At 41.4% G+C, this 16,431-nt stretch overlaps 2 protein-coding genes across 5 annotated transcripts in view; both read right to left on the reverse strand.

Annotated features, from left to right (window-relative positions):
• Nucleotides 1-13,496, reverse strand: part of LOC122568284 (FH1/FH2 domain-containing protein 3) — a 240,633-nt gene extending 227,137 nt beyond the window's left edge. For all 3 annotated transcript variants that reach the window (XM_043727859.1, XM_043727858.1, XM_043727857.1), the window contains exon 1: nt 13,035-13,496. In XM_043727859.1, the coding sequence (XP_043583794.1) occupies nt 13,035-13,199 (165 nt within the window). In that variant the 5' untranslated portion in view covers nt 13,200-13,496. The remainder of the gene's footprint in view (nt 1-13,034) is intronic.
• LOC122568283 (serine-rich adhesin for platelets-like) overlaps nt 13,360-16,431 on the reverse strand; it is a 38,080-nt gene continuing 35,008 nt past the window's right edge. The window contains exons 10-11 of one of the 2 annotated variants that reach the window (XM_043727853.1): nt 16,260-16,375; nt 13,360-13,875 (exon numbers count right to left, since the gene is read on the reverse strand). In XM_043727853.1, coding sequence (XP_043583788.1) covers nt 13,695-13,875; nt 16,260-16,375 — 297 coding nt within the window. In that variant the 3' untranslated portion in view covers nt 13,360-13,694. The remainder of the gene's footprint in view (nt 13,876-16,259; nt 16,376-16,431) is intronic. The other variant, XM_043727854.1, reaches the window with a different exon arrangement.

Raw genomic sequence — 16,431 nt, forward strand, 5'->3', positions numbered from 1 at the left:
TGCTTCTCTTTTTCTCTCGTTTCCTTTCCGCTACCTTCTGCATCTCCCACCCTTTCTACCCTTTCTTTCGACTCCTGTCGTTCGGCAGGAAGCGCATTTTATCAATATTTATGAACAGCCTGAGGTAAGGTCATTCGGAGGACGTTTTTTCGGGGCAAACATTTTGACCAAACACGCGGCCTGTTTCTTACCTGCCGCTGCTCGTCCAGGTTCAACGTATACCGAGAGAATATTAGCTTGAAATCGAGAATAGCGAAGATCCAAGTATGTCTGAATAATTTTAGGTGCCCTGTCGTTTTAGTGGAACGCGTAGATAGTCTAAAGCACGTTCAGTGTTCTATCTAGTTCGATCTAGATTCCGTTTCGATGAAACTTTCGACGCTCTAATGAAGATTTTATTGTAAAATTGGAGTAAAACATCTGGCGGTAATAGAAATTCTTTTATATTTTTTCCAAGTTAAGGAACTTCTTTAACGATGGAAGAATACGATTGGGTCGAAAATGATCCGAAAGACACAGACGATTTAGCTAAATTCTATCAAAATCTACTAGTTGAATTTTATTAAGCTGGCTCAATTATCAAATACTTTTTTACTTCTAGTAAGTACAAAAATAAAACTATAATATCTAATTACAAAAACACCGGCAATACTTTCTCGTATAGCGAGCCAGTGAACTGAAATACATAGAAAACGTTTCCCTATCCAGTTTCAACAGTGCCGCACGCTAAGTGCCAGCAGTTAACTCGATTTGCTCCGAAACCGAGCAACGAGGGTCTGCTCGAGCGACAGCTCGGCCGAAAGTCCATTCTCTACACGTTTCCCGAAACAAATTCCACCGTCGCGTCAAGAATCACACTCTTCAATGAAACCGGACACTCGTGTGGAGCAGCGTGTACGTACACGAGGAGAAATAACATTTGTGGCGGAATACATCAGAGGTCTGTAGCAGTTAGTTGACTAAAGGTATACAAATATCCACCGATTGATACTGTAATTAAGGCAATTAGGTAGATATATTAGGTCGTCTGAAAAGTTTCTTTCGTTTTATAAGGAAATAATGAATGCACAACAATTTCGTTTTATATTATTTTATCGAATTACGTATGATCCATTTTGTTCTATCAAGATAAAAGTCAAAGAGAGACACTTTTCGAACAATTTAATACGACGACTGCAAAAGGTAGCTTTTATTTCCTGATGAATCGTTTTTTCATCCAGATTCATTTTCACGCTATCAAATTATTAGAATCGTACGAGAGTGCTCTATCCACTAACTACAAGTTTATAGAAATACCGATTGCTCAGCTAGTTGCAGATTTTCAAGGGCTATTCTACTTTTTAAATCGCGATATCTTCGAGAGCTACTTTCTAAATAGAAGATATCGCGATGATAACATTAAGATATTTTAGGGAAATTGTCAAGCACCGAAATTTCGAGTAAAACCCCACATCACAGAGTGAAACGTAGTACGAAAATAGTTGTGAACGATGTCACAGGTGTCACGCGGCTGTACAGGCAGTCCTGGTCCGGTAGAAATTTCGACTGTATTCTTAGAAACCAGAATAGAAAGAGTATTAATAACGATAACGATACGCTGGGATATGGGACCATTGGCTAATCTTTATTTATAACTAACTATATTATTACGAAATCAGTAATATACATTTCTGAAGAAATTTTTAATCAGTTGCATTTTAATTGCTACTTTTGTTACCGTGATTTATCATAGTTATCGACTATAAGGCAACCGTTTCCATTTTATATTCGCAGTAAGAGAAGTAATTACGAGTTATTTATCTACAGATTATGGTAGTAAGTTTTGAAAATATGTTGAGTGAATTTTTTGAACGGCTACATGGAGGGGGTATGATTTTCAATGAGTAGACTATATCTAAAAGGAGCAAACAGTCATGACGTTACTATTTGCTAATTAATACAGTTGTCTGAAATTATTAAGTTCCCAACTTTCGATTTACGCAAAATGATAATTATAAGAAGTAAAAGCGAAAGTTCAGAAGTCACGAATACGTCAAAGATCTTTGCAAGTTCAAAATGTTAAAAGAATTTAAAATTGTAATAATATTATTTTAGATAATTTTAAAAGACCCGATCAATTGTCTTAGATACGACATACCATCGATGTAAAAATAGCATTTCTATCGAAGTAACCCACAACTTGCTAAACAAAGGAAAGAAATTCTAATTTTTGCAAGTTTCAAATTTTTCAAGCAACGTAACAAAGACCATCGTACAATGCAGTCCGAAAATCGCAACGAAAACAAATCTCAGCCGTGAGTTACGCCGGCTGGCGTTCTAACTCGTATCATAAATATCCTCAAGTTAAATCAATTTGACCCGTGGAAACGCGTGGTGTCCAACCAAGTTTCGCCAATTTTCGAGAAATCGTTATTTACAATTTCGACGCAACAACCGGATTGAAACAACGTTCCGTGAGATTACTTTTCTTCGTTACACGAAAAACTTTTGGCGCGTCGTTTCTCGAACTTTTCGTTTGTTCTGTCAGTCAGCGAGATCCGGCTTTCCGTGGGTTGTTACTGGGAAACGCGAAAGAACGTAAAAACTGAGAAAAACTGAGAGAGGCGAGCCATGTGAAAAGTTATTTGCGTTCTTCGCGCACCTTCGTTCGACGATTTATGCGCCCAGTTTCACGTAGGCTGTTTAAACCAAGTGTATTGTCTTTCTATCGCGTTAAACCCACCTTTTTCCTTTTCTCTTCGCCTTACGTCGGCACGAAAATACATACACTCGTTAGTGCGTGACAATTTTTAAACGTTTTAAAATTTCCGAGGTACAAATTGGTGCAATTTGTCGTTCGTAGTAACGACGTAGTATCGTGATCAGTTTAAATAATCAAAATTCTATTGTAACACTTAGAACGATAGGAATTATAAATTTTTTCCGTTAGATATTTATTTATTTAGGCCGTAATACTGTGCGAAAATCTATTTGCAAATCTCTTGAGTATTCGCAAAGTTATTATGATCTAGCAGAATGTAAAAAAGAATTTGGTTTTATGGTACCCACAGGATTAATATCACCCAGTAAGAGTAAGAGTAAGAGGTATAGCGGAATATTTCACAAAATGATGTACAAAAATAAACCAAAGGCGGAATCGTTTCTTCAAAATTTTGTTGAAAAAATATTGAATTTGAAAATTCTTTGAATACACATAAACCATGTTTCGATTATGAAATCGAATGCTCTCAGGAGCCGGTAAGCGACACGCGTAATCGTATCAAAATATTTCGTTGAATATTTTTCAAACATTGGACGAAATAAAAATAAAATCGAAAATAATACAACGATATACTAACAATATCCGTTTCCATCGATAATAATCATACGGTTGATGTTCACCTCTAACAAAAGAAAAATTCCAATTTTCCAATTTTCCAATACAGAAGTATCCCCTTTAATCCTCGTTTACGTAATTCTATCCTATTATTTCAATATTCCATCCCATTCTGCCCGTTATTCTCTAGTTTCCGTTCTCCGCTTATATTCTTTCTTGTCACCTTAAGAATCGTGATCAAGGCATTGTCAATATCGTAGCAAAGAAAGTTTCTTTGTCGTGGTGCAAGTGATATTTCTTTTCATCGTCACAGCGACTCCTTTTGTCCGTTAGATCGAGCGCGATGTTCTTGTAAAAAAAATATCAGCAGACGATGATGGAACGGTGACTGCGCGAACTTGATGTACAGAGCTCGATCGGTTCGCGCAGTAGGGACCGATTGTTCTGGAGAAAGTCGTTCGTAAACAACGCCTCGAACCGTTTTGCAACGTTTGTTTTAGCTTCTGCTTTTTTCGCGTCACATTTTTATGAACTCTAGCGACTACAATCGCTCTTGTAACGATCGTACGATGCTAAGAATAAAAGAACGAAATATCGTAGATCGTCGACTGGGTTCTGAAGAACTCTTCGTGTCTGCTTGTTCGTTCCGAATGGCTTCATTGTTTAGCATCGATTGAAGCGAGCCAGATCTGAGGTAAAGATATTTAGGTCAAATTTTATAAATAGTATTATATGCACGTCTAGTCTATGCACGATGTACTGACATAAAATTCCGAGAGAAAATTGTACATCGTTATAGTTTCATCGAACCGTTTCTCGTTTGTAACTTTAGTATACTGTATAGATCGGTAGAAACCTAACTTTCGTGAAATTTTGTGCACTATGAATTCTAATAATTTGTTTTCTTTCAAATATACAGGTTGATCGAATCTCGTAGGAAAACATTTTTTCTGACGGCTGTATTGTTACTTCCTGTCGCGTATTAATTTCCTCGAAGCTATCCTCGTATTAAAGTGTCTCGATTTCAATTAGGAGAAATTTATCTAGTGGATAAAATACGTCAGTCTTTCCAGTTTCACCGAGCCACCCTCCATCGAATGAGAGAGATCTCAGCGAACAATTAATCCCCTCAAAGTATCACGTTTAACCCGTGTTAAAAATCCATCAACTGAGCCTATTAATTCCATTGTCACACACAATCACTGCTCCGAATCAATTTTTATTACCCCGACTAGACTGCTTTCATCCATCCATTAACTGTAGGTGCCCACCCCAAGCATTCTCTCGCAACTCGCAGCCGTTCGAAATAACTCGACGCCCAAAAAGAACCCTGCATCGAATCTCTCGTTAAACCATTCCAATTGAAATTTAGGTAATATCCAAAATCCCGCCTCGCCATCTGTCGTTATTCGAATAAATTAAAACAAACATATTAGCGAGCGAATAAAATTCCATTTTCTGATCATCTAAAGCTACGTATCTACCGAGAAGCTATTTGCAGCATCACAAAAGTGATGCACGAACGTTTATGAACAGTTGAAACAGTTAACAGAGACGATACGCATGAACACAAATGATTCCAAATTTTTACTAAAATTCTTCGATCGCGTAAAACGTTCATAAACGATTAATGTGTGTTCTTCGCTAATACGTAGTTGCTTGTTGTGTATTTGATCAAATTTCTTGACAAATTCTCTCCAAACATTTACAAACGATCGCCCACTTTCTGTATAGTCGGCGTATCTATGTATTGTAGTTCGACAACGTGGTTACGCTGTATGTAGACCAACGAGAGACAAAGCGAAAAAGGAATGAAGAAAAAAAAAGAAACTGGAGGATCCCCTGAGACGGACGGGTCCCAATGCGTCCATGGTGATTTACGTCTCTTTCTGGTATCGTTATACGGTGGCACGACGGCATCAGTGCTGCACTTCGCAGTCCATTGCCGTGCGGCGCGATAAGCCGGTCGGCCATAAAACCGAAATTTCGCAGCCTCCCAAGTATAACGCCGCCATAAATCGCAATCGTAACTCTCCATTACCATTCAATAGGAATGCAGAGGGTAAAAATGGATTGCCTGAAACCGGTGTGCCGGTACTGATCTTCACGGGACGAGACGAGCATGCTCTATTTGCCACCAAATCGAGGCAGTCGAGGTTACTCGCTGTTGACGAGTTATGCGAGCCGCTAAGCGATGGAATGCGTCACTCGCGATCTAATTGTAATATTACGTAACGCGGATACGCCTGTTGCCGTAGCGTGAAAAAGGCCGATCCTCGTGGATACGCAGCCTGCTCGAGGTTGAAGCACTTCAGTGACCGTGACTCGGGTGTTGGATCGCTGGTGATCGTGTGTAAGTACGTTGGAAAAGAGTCAACGCGTCTAAGTTAATTTGGGTTTAGAATGTCGGCAACATTTCGAGTTACTAAGCTTAGATCTTACGTATTTTTTTAAGTGGCAGAGATCGAGATTAGACTAAGAATGTTTACGAAATTTTATATACTTATGAAGATAGATAAATTGGCTTCGCCTGCTACGAGATATTTTCTATTTTGTACATATCACAAATTTCCAGAGACGTAAGTGATTACGAATCGCTTAAATATTATATTATATAATATTATAACGTATTTACGTATATGGAGTGGTACGAGCAGATAGAATTAATTTTAATCTAATAGATTACTTAGAGTTTAATGTATGAATTTAGTAGGATTAATTAAAATCCGAGAACATATCTTATTGTTAGAGATCGAAAGATTATACGTGAAAATGTAATTTACTTTATTAACTATCCAAGGTCTTAAGCTTGTTAGAGTAAACTACCGTAATGAATTGAATTATATTGCAGCTACCAACCAAGTGACTAACCGAGTGAACTTTCGGTATAAATATGCATTACTAACTGCCAAGTAATTACCTATATAAAGTATCTAAATATCTACGTACATAAATATATCAGCGTAGAATAACCATTATCCTATTCAGTGGATTGTGAGCTGTTCTTGTTTCAAGGATATCGTAGCGAAGGAGCCGAGAAGTTTTACCTGATCAATCTACTAATATCTTTACTTCCAACTATAAAATTTCGATACTCGCTAAAATCATACCATCTGTAAACCTACAAAAATGAATATCTAACTATCCAAGGAAACATTTATAGTCAATCACCAAAGTTTACACGTATTCTACGAATTTTTGTTTATAATCTGGCTCATCGAAAGAAACTACAAAATGCATTTTATGACAATGAAAGAATATTCCACGTCGAATCTCGATATGAATTCCTCGTTAAAAATCAATCAAAACATTTGTCACGCAGAGTCGATAAAAAGAAGAAAACTTAACCGTAATTTCAGTAAATAACGTTAGAACCATTGCAAGTTACAGAATATAAAGCGTCTAACTCGCGAACGAACGATAAACTTTCTTCCACCGCGAATGGAACGAAATCGTGACATAATTAACAAGGGGGACATCGAGTCTCGTTGCAAGGATAATACGACACAGGAGACAAAGTGCATCGATCATGGTGAAAGCAAAATGATCGTTTGGCTTTCCACGTAGTTATCCTTTGCGTTCGATCGTAGATCAAGATGTTTATCGTTTCGCGTTAAAAATCGCGGCGGAGAACACGCGTAAATTCACCGGCGCGTCTCGTTACATTTTCCGAGGAATAAATTCGAGAGAATGCGCACTATAAATTCTGGTTCCTGAGTACAGCTTCGCTCATAAATTCGGAGCACGGCACTGCTTTAGCATACGCGCGACAGAATGTGCGAGGGTAAAGAGGATTTTTATGAAAGAGAACGTCAAAGAATATAAAAGGCGGTTCGCAGCTCGTACGTGCACACTGTTGCACCGACTCTTCCTAAGGATGTCAGTTTACCAAATATTTATGCGTGGTCACCGTTCTACGCTGTAGAAAATAACCATCTTCCTTTTAATAAGCGAAAAAGCGGAAGCCGTTCGATATACGCCGTTTATGGGCACGGATTTCTCATCGTGAAATAATGCAAAACTTACGAACGAAATGATAGAAAATATTTACGTTACATTCGTGATAATCTTTGAAACGAATACAAATTAAAGTATGAAAAATGGGAAACTGATGTCAAAATAATCGATATGTTTAGACAATATCTATGCCATAAATTAACACAAAACAAAACTTATCCTTTCGGTGCCAACACAAACTGCTTGGAAAGAACTTCTTCTGTTCGAATCGCGGATTTTTTAGCCGCGGCTGAACCGGTCCGCTTTAAACGCATCGTGAAGCCGCGTCAAGGATGCCTTTGGAAAGGGCGAGGCCGAATTTAACCGCAGCAAAGGACAGGTAAAAGAGTTACACGGAAAGAACCCAGCAACGTTCGCGAGATAACCGGTACACCAGCACACGGTACCTATAGGTATATAATGCTCAGACCATAAACGTACTTTTTATTCCTTTGCCGTGAGGGTAACGCTTCTCGGTCCCGTTATGTCGGCGAACTGCCGAAGGAGGGCCCAAAGAGTACCGACCAGCATCTTTCGGAACACTCGAATCTTTCAGAAGCACCAGGCTACGTCCGAAACAACTTTAAAATTAACCGCATCGTAATTTCTTCACGATCGAATCCGCTTCGACGTATAGGGAGAAAAAGGTGAGGAGGAGAAAAGGTTTCGTGGAAATAAAGAAGCAGCGTCTAGATTGCGAGAACATCGATAGTTTTTTGCTCGATCATTGCTCGTAAAGAATAACGTAAAATTTAGAAGGTGTTCGATGATTACTCTATGCTTCAAATTGTACGAGTAATTCTGTAACATTCATGGCCTTTTATAAAAATTCTATGACGCTAATAAAATTGTTGCAGTAGAATTCAGAAGAAATGTGTTTAATGGTATTTGCTGAAGAACGTAAATGTCTATCGTCGTTTTAATATCAAGTCTTACGTAGTATTACGCAAGAGTTGTAACAGATTCTTCGGTAGCAGTAGCAGAAAATTATGATCAGGACTGAAATTACAGCCAATCTCTGCATCAATTAATCGCGCATAGGCTTCCAGCTAACCAAAGCAATAACACGGCGCATATATCTTATGAAATACAAGTGAAATAGTTATCGCGAAAGACAACGTTTCCAAAATGAACCACTCACAATCGTGACAGAAAATCGCTTCGAAACTATAAAAGGTCACGACCAACGGCAAAAGGTCGGCGCGCGAGGATTACCAAAAGCACGCTGTGGAGAAGTGCTAAATATGATCGGTGAAAGTTCATGCAAGTTAATCCGGAGGACGTCAAGCTGGAAGAGTGGCGTTTTCGAGTCGGATACGAACGTAGCCCGAGACAGGTCGTGGCTGGCCCGTTGAATGCGGAAGGAATAGCGCGCGACCGACCGACCGACCGGTCCCTCCGTTGGCAGCCGCGTGTTGTTCAACATTGCGACACGACGACGCAATTGGGTCAAAGTGGTGCAGTCACGAAGGTGGCCGACCGAGGTTTCAGCGATACTGCAGTAATCGTGCATTTAACCGTGCACCGGGACCTCCATGAGAATAGTTGCGGCTGAAGGGCTGTTTCAGAAACGGTGCCACGAACAAAGGAACCACGTGCACGCTTGCTGCGCTTCTGCGCTCGTGTCGCCTGACCTCTCTCTACTCTGGATACCCTTCCCTTTTTCTCCTTTATTCTATCTCTCTTTGTCCGTCCATTTCCCCCTCTCGTTTTCTCTCATTGTTCGCCCATTCTCCGCTCCAGCACCGTCTATAGTGTCTATATCTTCGTCTATTGTTCCTTCACCGGCTGTTTGTCCCTGATTCTAGCTACACCAGATGGACACGCGTGCATGTACGTGTCCCACCGGACAGTTTACAGAAAGCACGCGTGCACGATTAGGTGAATGAAGCGCGTCAGCGTGTCAAAGCAAGCACCGCAAAGGTGTCACGAAGACAAAGCTATCTGGACATGATCGTAAAACCGCTTTCGCGACCGCGACGCAGCCAACCGACCTGGACCTCTCACGAGTTCAGTTCCAGCGCTGGCTGTCAAAATGATAGGCGACACCGTGTAACGGACCAGCGCCCAACGAGTTCTACGTACGATGACAATGAGCTGCCTCGGAGACCTTGGAAATCTAGAGTCTCCGAGAAACTGGATTATCAACTGTTTCAACACGTTCTTGGGACGTTAACTAGAGAAAGATTTGTTTCCTAACTAGAAAAAACTTTGAATTCGGCAATTGAAGATGAGCTGAAAATTGCCAGACCAATCGAAGAAGAGTAATAGAATATCGGAGTTTCATTCGTTCGAAACGTTTGTAGATGCTTAATAGGAACAAATCTTATCTGTAGAGGGAGGAAGAAAACGCTTGCGAGATGATAAATTGGAGTGGAAACCTGTTTATACTTAATGACCCACTCTTGGAATATTGCGCGAGCGAAATAATCGAAGGTTCTGGTATCTTTTATTCTCCGTCCATAAGTTACATTTGTGCCGTATGCAAAGACAGTATATAGCGGGATCTATGAATGTTTCGAGACATTCTAACAGAGGAATGTTCGAATCATGGTAAATACTTACGAACAGACCTGTCGCTCATAGATTGGGTCCTTTGGAAAAATGTAAAAAAGTTGACGTATTGACTTTTCTTATTTTCTCTCATAACTTTCGTCCTTTCCCTGTAGACTTTCCCCATTTTAATCCTATTTTCACTGTCACGCGTACCTTACAAGCGATCTCTTTCAGAGACAATACCATTGTCCTTCTTCATTTTGTTGTTGCCTTTCAGTTTTAAGCTCTCGCATTCTTCCTTTATTCTTTTGATCCAAGTACCAAGTACTGTCTTCTTTTAAGTCCTTCTCCCTTCTAACTTCTTCTTTCAAGTTCTATCGCAATAATCTAGAAGGCGTGCTGTCTACTACACTTTATCCCTCTTGTCTCTCTATTCCTCTTTCTTTCTTGCTTATTAATTTACGCTTTCTGTATAATAATTCCTACTTAGACGAATTTAAAATTCTCTCCGCATACCGTGGCAAAAATTATGCAACATCAATCGTGCGGCATCGTTCGTTACACATTCAGCGTGCCTACACTGGTATTAATTACCGTGCAGTACGCGGCGAGCGAACAGTAACAATCACCGAAAGATAAGCCGGTGGCGAATGCACGAAGCCGCAGCTATCCGCGAGATCGCGGCTACATGTATCTATGTATGTATGTATGTGCATATATGCTGTTCGGGTTTACGCAAAGCACGCTCGCGCGATCCAATGAATGAAACACGTAAACGTGCCAGGTCGCGGAGCCACGAACGCCACGCAGCTATACGCAATCGGATTCTCTTGGTGCGCGAAAGAAAGAGAAATAGAGAGAGAGAGAGAGAGAGAGAGAGAGAGAGAGAAACAGCAGCAACTAAGGGAACGACAACCGGAGAAGATCCCACAAGATCCCCTGGCCATTAATGAATATAGTTACGCGCGCGAAATTTATGATCTCCTCCTCTCCCTCTCTCATCCCTCTTTACTGTCGTAATACGCCAAGCATATATTTCTCCATTGGCTAGGTGCTTAATAACGTCGATTTATAATAGTTAGCCGACCAGACGACTTTGAGAAGCGTGCAACCGCTGCCTCGATATCGCGCGACGAACATCTAATAATAAATTTTGAAGAATTACTCGGCCCAAGGTGAAGTTCGGCAAACGCCACGAGGATCGTTCGCCTCGCATCCGGCCACACTTTCCGTCCATTTTTCCCTCGACGATATAATTTATCGCATCGACCCTCCTCCGTTCCACCGATTCAATGTAATATCAGCAGTCGTCTTAAATCGTCGGGGAGCCACATCGTGATACCAAGAGACGTGGTTTCGAAGAAAGTTTCAGGATGGGTAGTTTGGTTAATGGTACTCTGATTGGGAATTAATCTAATCGGTGCTCCGGGCATCGGAGAGTAGAGATACTCCGAAAGTGATTTCATCACAAGTTTTCGAACAGTTCATAATATCGCGCGGATGTAATGTATTTGTTACATTCTTTTAGGATTTAAGATTCTTTCGGAAAATGATTGAATGAATATATGAACGTACAATCTGAAATCTATGTCTGAAGAAAACTTGTTTCAAGTTTAGCCGGAGGAAATTTCCATATCTTATGCGTATTCTTGTTATACTTGTATGATCTTTACCACGTTCCATAGTTAAAACGTTCTATCTACCATTTCGAACTATATCGTGGCATTCCATCGATAGAACAAAATTTCTTTTTTGATTCATTAACATCGATCATTTATATACTGGTGCTATTTGCAATTTTTCTAATCGTCAACTGTAAATTTGCATACCCTGATACAGTGACCGTTACATTCTGTCTGAGAAATTCAAAGCGCAAAGTAAGAGACAACATTACTATGAAATGGCCTGATAGAGCTAGAGTTATCGGTAAGTACTTCCTCGCGAACTTCAATGAAAAAATTCATTCGACTATCCCTGCACGGTACTACGGTAACCTCCACGTGGTGCGGTAACTGGAGCTATTTGAAATTTTCAAGCATACATTACGCCGACTGGTATCAGGGCGGATTTCATAAATATTAATATCAAGGAAAGAAAATTCATCCCTCTCCGGCGCGATTTTGTCCGGGGATATAAATATATTTCCGTGTACGTATTACACGTCGAGGCAGACGTTAAGGGAGGGTTGAGTAAAAAGGAAACCTGTCCCTGGCGGGAAATTTCTGCGATCTCGAGAATCCTTGATACTGGCAGCAAGTGGCAGCATTAAACGAGAATCCTGTCTGACGATGAGAATAATTTCTGTCCCCCCGGCCCTCAAAGAGGTTCCGTTACAGATGGATCTCCTCGCATTACCATACCAGCAGCCGTGCCATATTTTTCCGTTATCGTAAAACATTTGTTTAAACACCTACCGTGGCATTCTTCCCATAGCTATTCATCTACGTCGTTTATCGAGGCGAACGTAAGCGATAGATGACGAACATGCTCGACGATTTCTTTGTAAGACGCTTTAATAGCTGTGAATGGACTTTATCAAAAGCTTGCGTTCGTGGTCATTTTATACCATAGTAATTTAACACTCATACGTAGTGATAATGTATTCTCGGTACGCTATTTGTCGTTTAACAGGATGTTAATGTTTGGAACGGACAACGTTGTCGTTTTACAGTTCGACAAAAGAGAAACGAATAATTAATTAATTTTACTACGTTGCTTCTTTTAAAATATCAAATATGTTATCAAGTGACAGCGTCATTCGAACGAAGATAATATATTGAACATAATACCAATCCTTATGGAATCATCGGAATTTGAACAACGCTTTTGATAAATTTCCACAGCAGTGCCACTCGAATCCGGATCTGTCATCGTTCGTTCTAACCGACCTACGTAGGTCGTTGAATTCCCCCTCGCTTACGTCTAACATCTAACGCAAGCATCGTCGTGTAAGCGACTTCGAACGATTAAACTAAAAGAGGGGGGAAAAAAGAGTGAAAAAGAAAGGACAGAAAAAAGGGCAAATGAAAAGTGTTGGTTTTTAAGCAATCAAGTACATCGTTAGCGGCGCGCAAAAAATCCTATGAATTATACTTTCGCGATAGATAGCGCATGGCGGCGCCGCGGGCCGCTTGATGGAGCATTAATTCGCCCTCGCTCTCGATCTCTCGATAAACGATGAATTAAGAGGAACGCTGTCGTTGCGGAGCGAGAAAGATGAACTCACCCTATGAGGCGCCCGTAGAAGTCGATGCACCGCTGCGAGCTGGTTAATTAGTGGCAAGGTCGCGCTGAAGGTGTGCACAGGCGGCCTAGGTGGCTCCGGATAGGAGCTCGCATAGGCAAACGGATCGACGTCATTCAGATACTGCACTCGGCACGTCAGAGACATCTCGCGGGCCCTCTGTATCTTGACCGTAACGGCCGATTGTTGTCCGATAGGGTCTTTTTTTCCACGATCCAAAGAAGGCAACACACAGGCTTGTTTCGCGTCGCGAGAGTCCTTCTCCTTCCTTCTCACTCGCACTCTATACACGTCTTTTCTTTCTCTTTCCTTCTGTCTCTGTTTTACCGGACCGCACGACCGCTTTACGCGAACGCACGAACCAGTTCGTCGTACCGCCGATTTATTTTCATTCGAGTCGCCGGCTACAACCAACCGAGAAAACGAACCTTGCTCTCGTTCCTTCTTTCTCTAACGCGCTGTCTCCACCGTTCACGCCAGCCCTCTGTTCCTTTTTCCCCGTGTCTCTTTCTTCCTCCTCACGTTCCATTCGCGTCTACCGGCTCGACGACGAAACAGAGGCTCACGTGAATACCTTGATCGCGGTGAACCGATATTCTCTTTCTCTACTCCGACCACTTCTCATCCGTTCGTGAGTTTGTTTTATGAGAACAGGAGAGAGAAAGAGAGAAAAAGGGAGGCACACCGCGAGCGACCGTGGAAAGCTGCCGATTTATTTTTGTCTGAGCGACGATGGAGATTCGTGACGGAGGAAAAAGTGCCGCTATTTTGTCTCTGCAGCTTTTCGCGCTCTTCCATCGATCGATCGGTTTGAAGCGTGTATCTGGAAATTGGGTTTTTAATGGTAACGTGAATATCATTGACATTGCGATGGAAATATTAACAAGGAAAATATAAATAGTTTTATATCTTCCTTCTTTTTTTTTTTTTTTTTTAGTTACATAGTTTCTTAAAATTTCTTTGTAAAAATACATGTTCAAGAACGTGTTACGAAATAATAAAAAAATAAACTCAATAAATCGTATTCGACGTTTACGGTTCGTACGTGCAAAAGTGACAATGTAGAAACTGTAACAACCTTTGACTCCGGTGACCAGGTGAATAAGAAACCGCGTCGTTTTCAAACGGTCGATGACCTTTAGATTTTCCTTTCACTCGTCTGTCGGCTTGTCGGCCGAAAGTGGAATGATCGGAAGAGGTAATTTTCATTTACCTTCAAGGTTACGAACGTTCTGACATACCGTGCGTTCTTCGACCTTACTTTACGACGCGATGAACCAAATTATCCCATAAAATTCTGATATCCATCAAAATTAATAAATCATACGCATTTTCTTCGCTATAATAGGGAACAGTGTTGACAAACAAGATCTACGAAAATATTTACGAAACACACTAATTCCCCCGGAATTTCTATATACACAATTCAAATACATCTACGCATACCAATATATAAGATTCGTCGCGTCGTACCTATCTCGCTCGCGAGAAGTATTATACAAAAACATCGATCTTCCACGCTCCGCGCATGACGCGAAATTTCTACACGGTGTCCAGTGAATCGCAATACCGTGCCCCGTCGATTCGTTCGTGTCACGAAAATGGATCAAACGACATCGATTCTCGCGTTTTCATCTCTACGTTTCACACCGATATTCAATTCGAGGAGGAATCGCGAGAAAATCAACGTTCGTACGGAACGAATTTACGAAGTGTCAATTATCCACGCATGCCAACCAGTCTTGTCATCCTCTCTTATTCGCATTGTTCTTACCCGTTGCATGGGCTAGCTCTTCTGCGAACCGGCTCGATGGTGCTCACAGGACAGAAAAAAAGGAGAGAGATGGAGAATAAAGAGAGAGAAATACCGAATAAGCGAGAAAGAAAGATAGTAGTTAGGGAAAGAGAGAGATGGAAGACGACAGAGAGGAAGAGAAAGAGAGAAAGAAAATGGCGAGAAGGGAGAAGGGAAACGCGGGGGAGGAAGATAGAAGGGAAAACGAGTCTGCGCCATGCCACGAATGTAATCGTGCCTGTAGTCGACGAAAGATTCACGATCAAGATGCGATCGTAACGTAAGATCGTGCTTAAGAGGATTTCCAAACTCGTCTGCATCAACAAATCCACGATGGACCGATGTTTTCGCGCGGACCCGGCGACAAACTCGACCGTTCCACGGCCGGTGCCAACTTTTCGGTATGCTCGCCGGTATGCCGCTATCAAAGGAATTTCACCGACCCGGCGTTGCTTTCTCTGTCTATTTTATATGCGAGTCGACTTTTCGTTAGAAATACAAATTCTCTTTTGACAGGATTCCTGGAACGGCCGTGGAATTCGGACTGTTTCCAGAAAGCATTCGAAACGGTAAACAGTTTGAGTTTGATTCGGCTACTTTCATAATAATGCGAGAAAAAATTGAGCGTAATAGATTTATAACGTATGAACAAATGTGAAACTTAAAACGGTCGGTAAACTTATACGAATCAAGCGAAAATCCCCGAAAATCGTATCGAAAGTTTATACGTTTCTTGTGTTTACGAACTACGACAACTAACTGACAATCGTACACGTTAGATCCAGACAAAAAAATCGAGAGAACTTCGTAAACCGGACCTGTGGTCAAAGGCTACATAACTAACCTAACCTCCAAAATAAATAACACGCCCCAGTAGCAGCGGTAACCTATCCAAACTAGTCGAGACATTCCAGAGAAGTATCGATTGGAGTGCCCTTGTGACTCACGAAGAAGTTTCATTTATGCTATCATCGTATAATATTCGTAATAAATTGACAGCTCCTTCGATGTCACTTTCGAACGTACGCCGAATTGATAGAATAAATTTCACGTTACCTGTGGCACTGACTGGTCAGTTATCGAACGACATCGCTCGATCGTAACGGCCAGCCGTTGGTGTTCGATTTTTGGAGCAGTGTCTGGACCAGGAGCCGGGAGGAGAACAACGATATATACAGTAAACGAACTGTCGAACCGGAGTCTGCGCGACAAAAACTCAGCTCGAGTGAGCGCGAACGACACGCGCGCTTCCCGCGCACGGAAACGCGCGTCACCTTGATCCGTAATCGCGTACGACACTCGTCAAAATACACACATTAATCGACGATACGTGAACGAAAATAACGCGGAATCATAAAACTGGATAAGAGAGAAAATGAGAGAAAAAATGCACAATCAACAATATATCTTACCTCGCGAGCGGCCGCCGCGACACTGAACGCCACGGACACCTGTCGCCACTAAGGCGACAGTGGCGCCGCCGTGCGGTCAACCCCCTCCCTATTCCGTCCCGGCTACAAAGGACACCCTGGAACGATGCCGTAAGACAATATTTGCTGTCTTTATTACCAAAATCGCTGTTTA

Source organism: Bombus pyrosoma, linkage group LG6, assembly GCF_014825855.1.
Source record: "Bombus pyrosoma isolate SC7728 linkage group LG6, ASM1482585v1, whole genome shotgun sequence".
Lineage (NCBI taxonomy): Eukaryota > Metazoa > Arthropoda > Insecta > Hymenoptera > Apidae > Bombus > Bombus pyrosoma.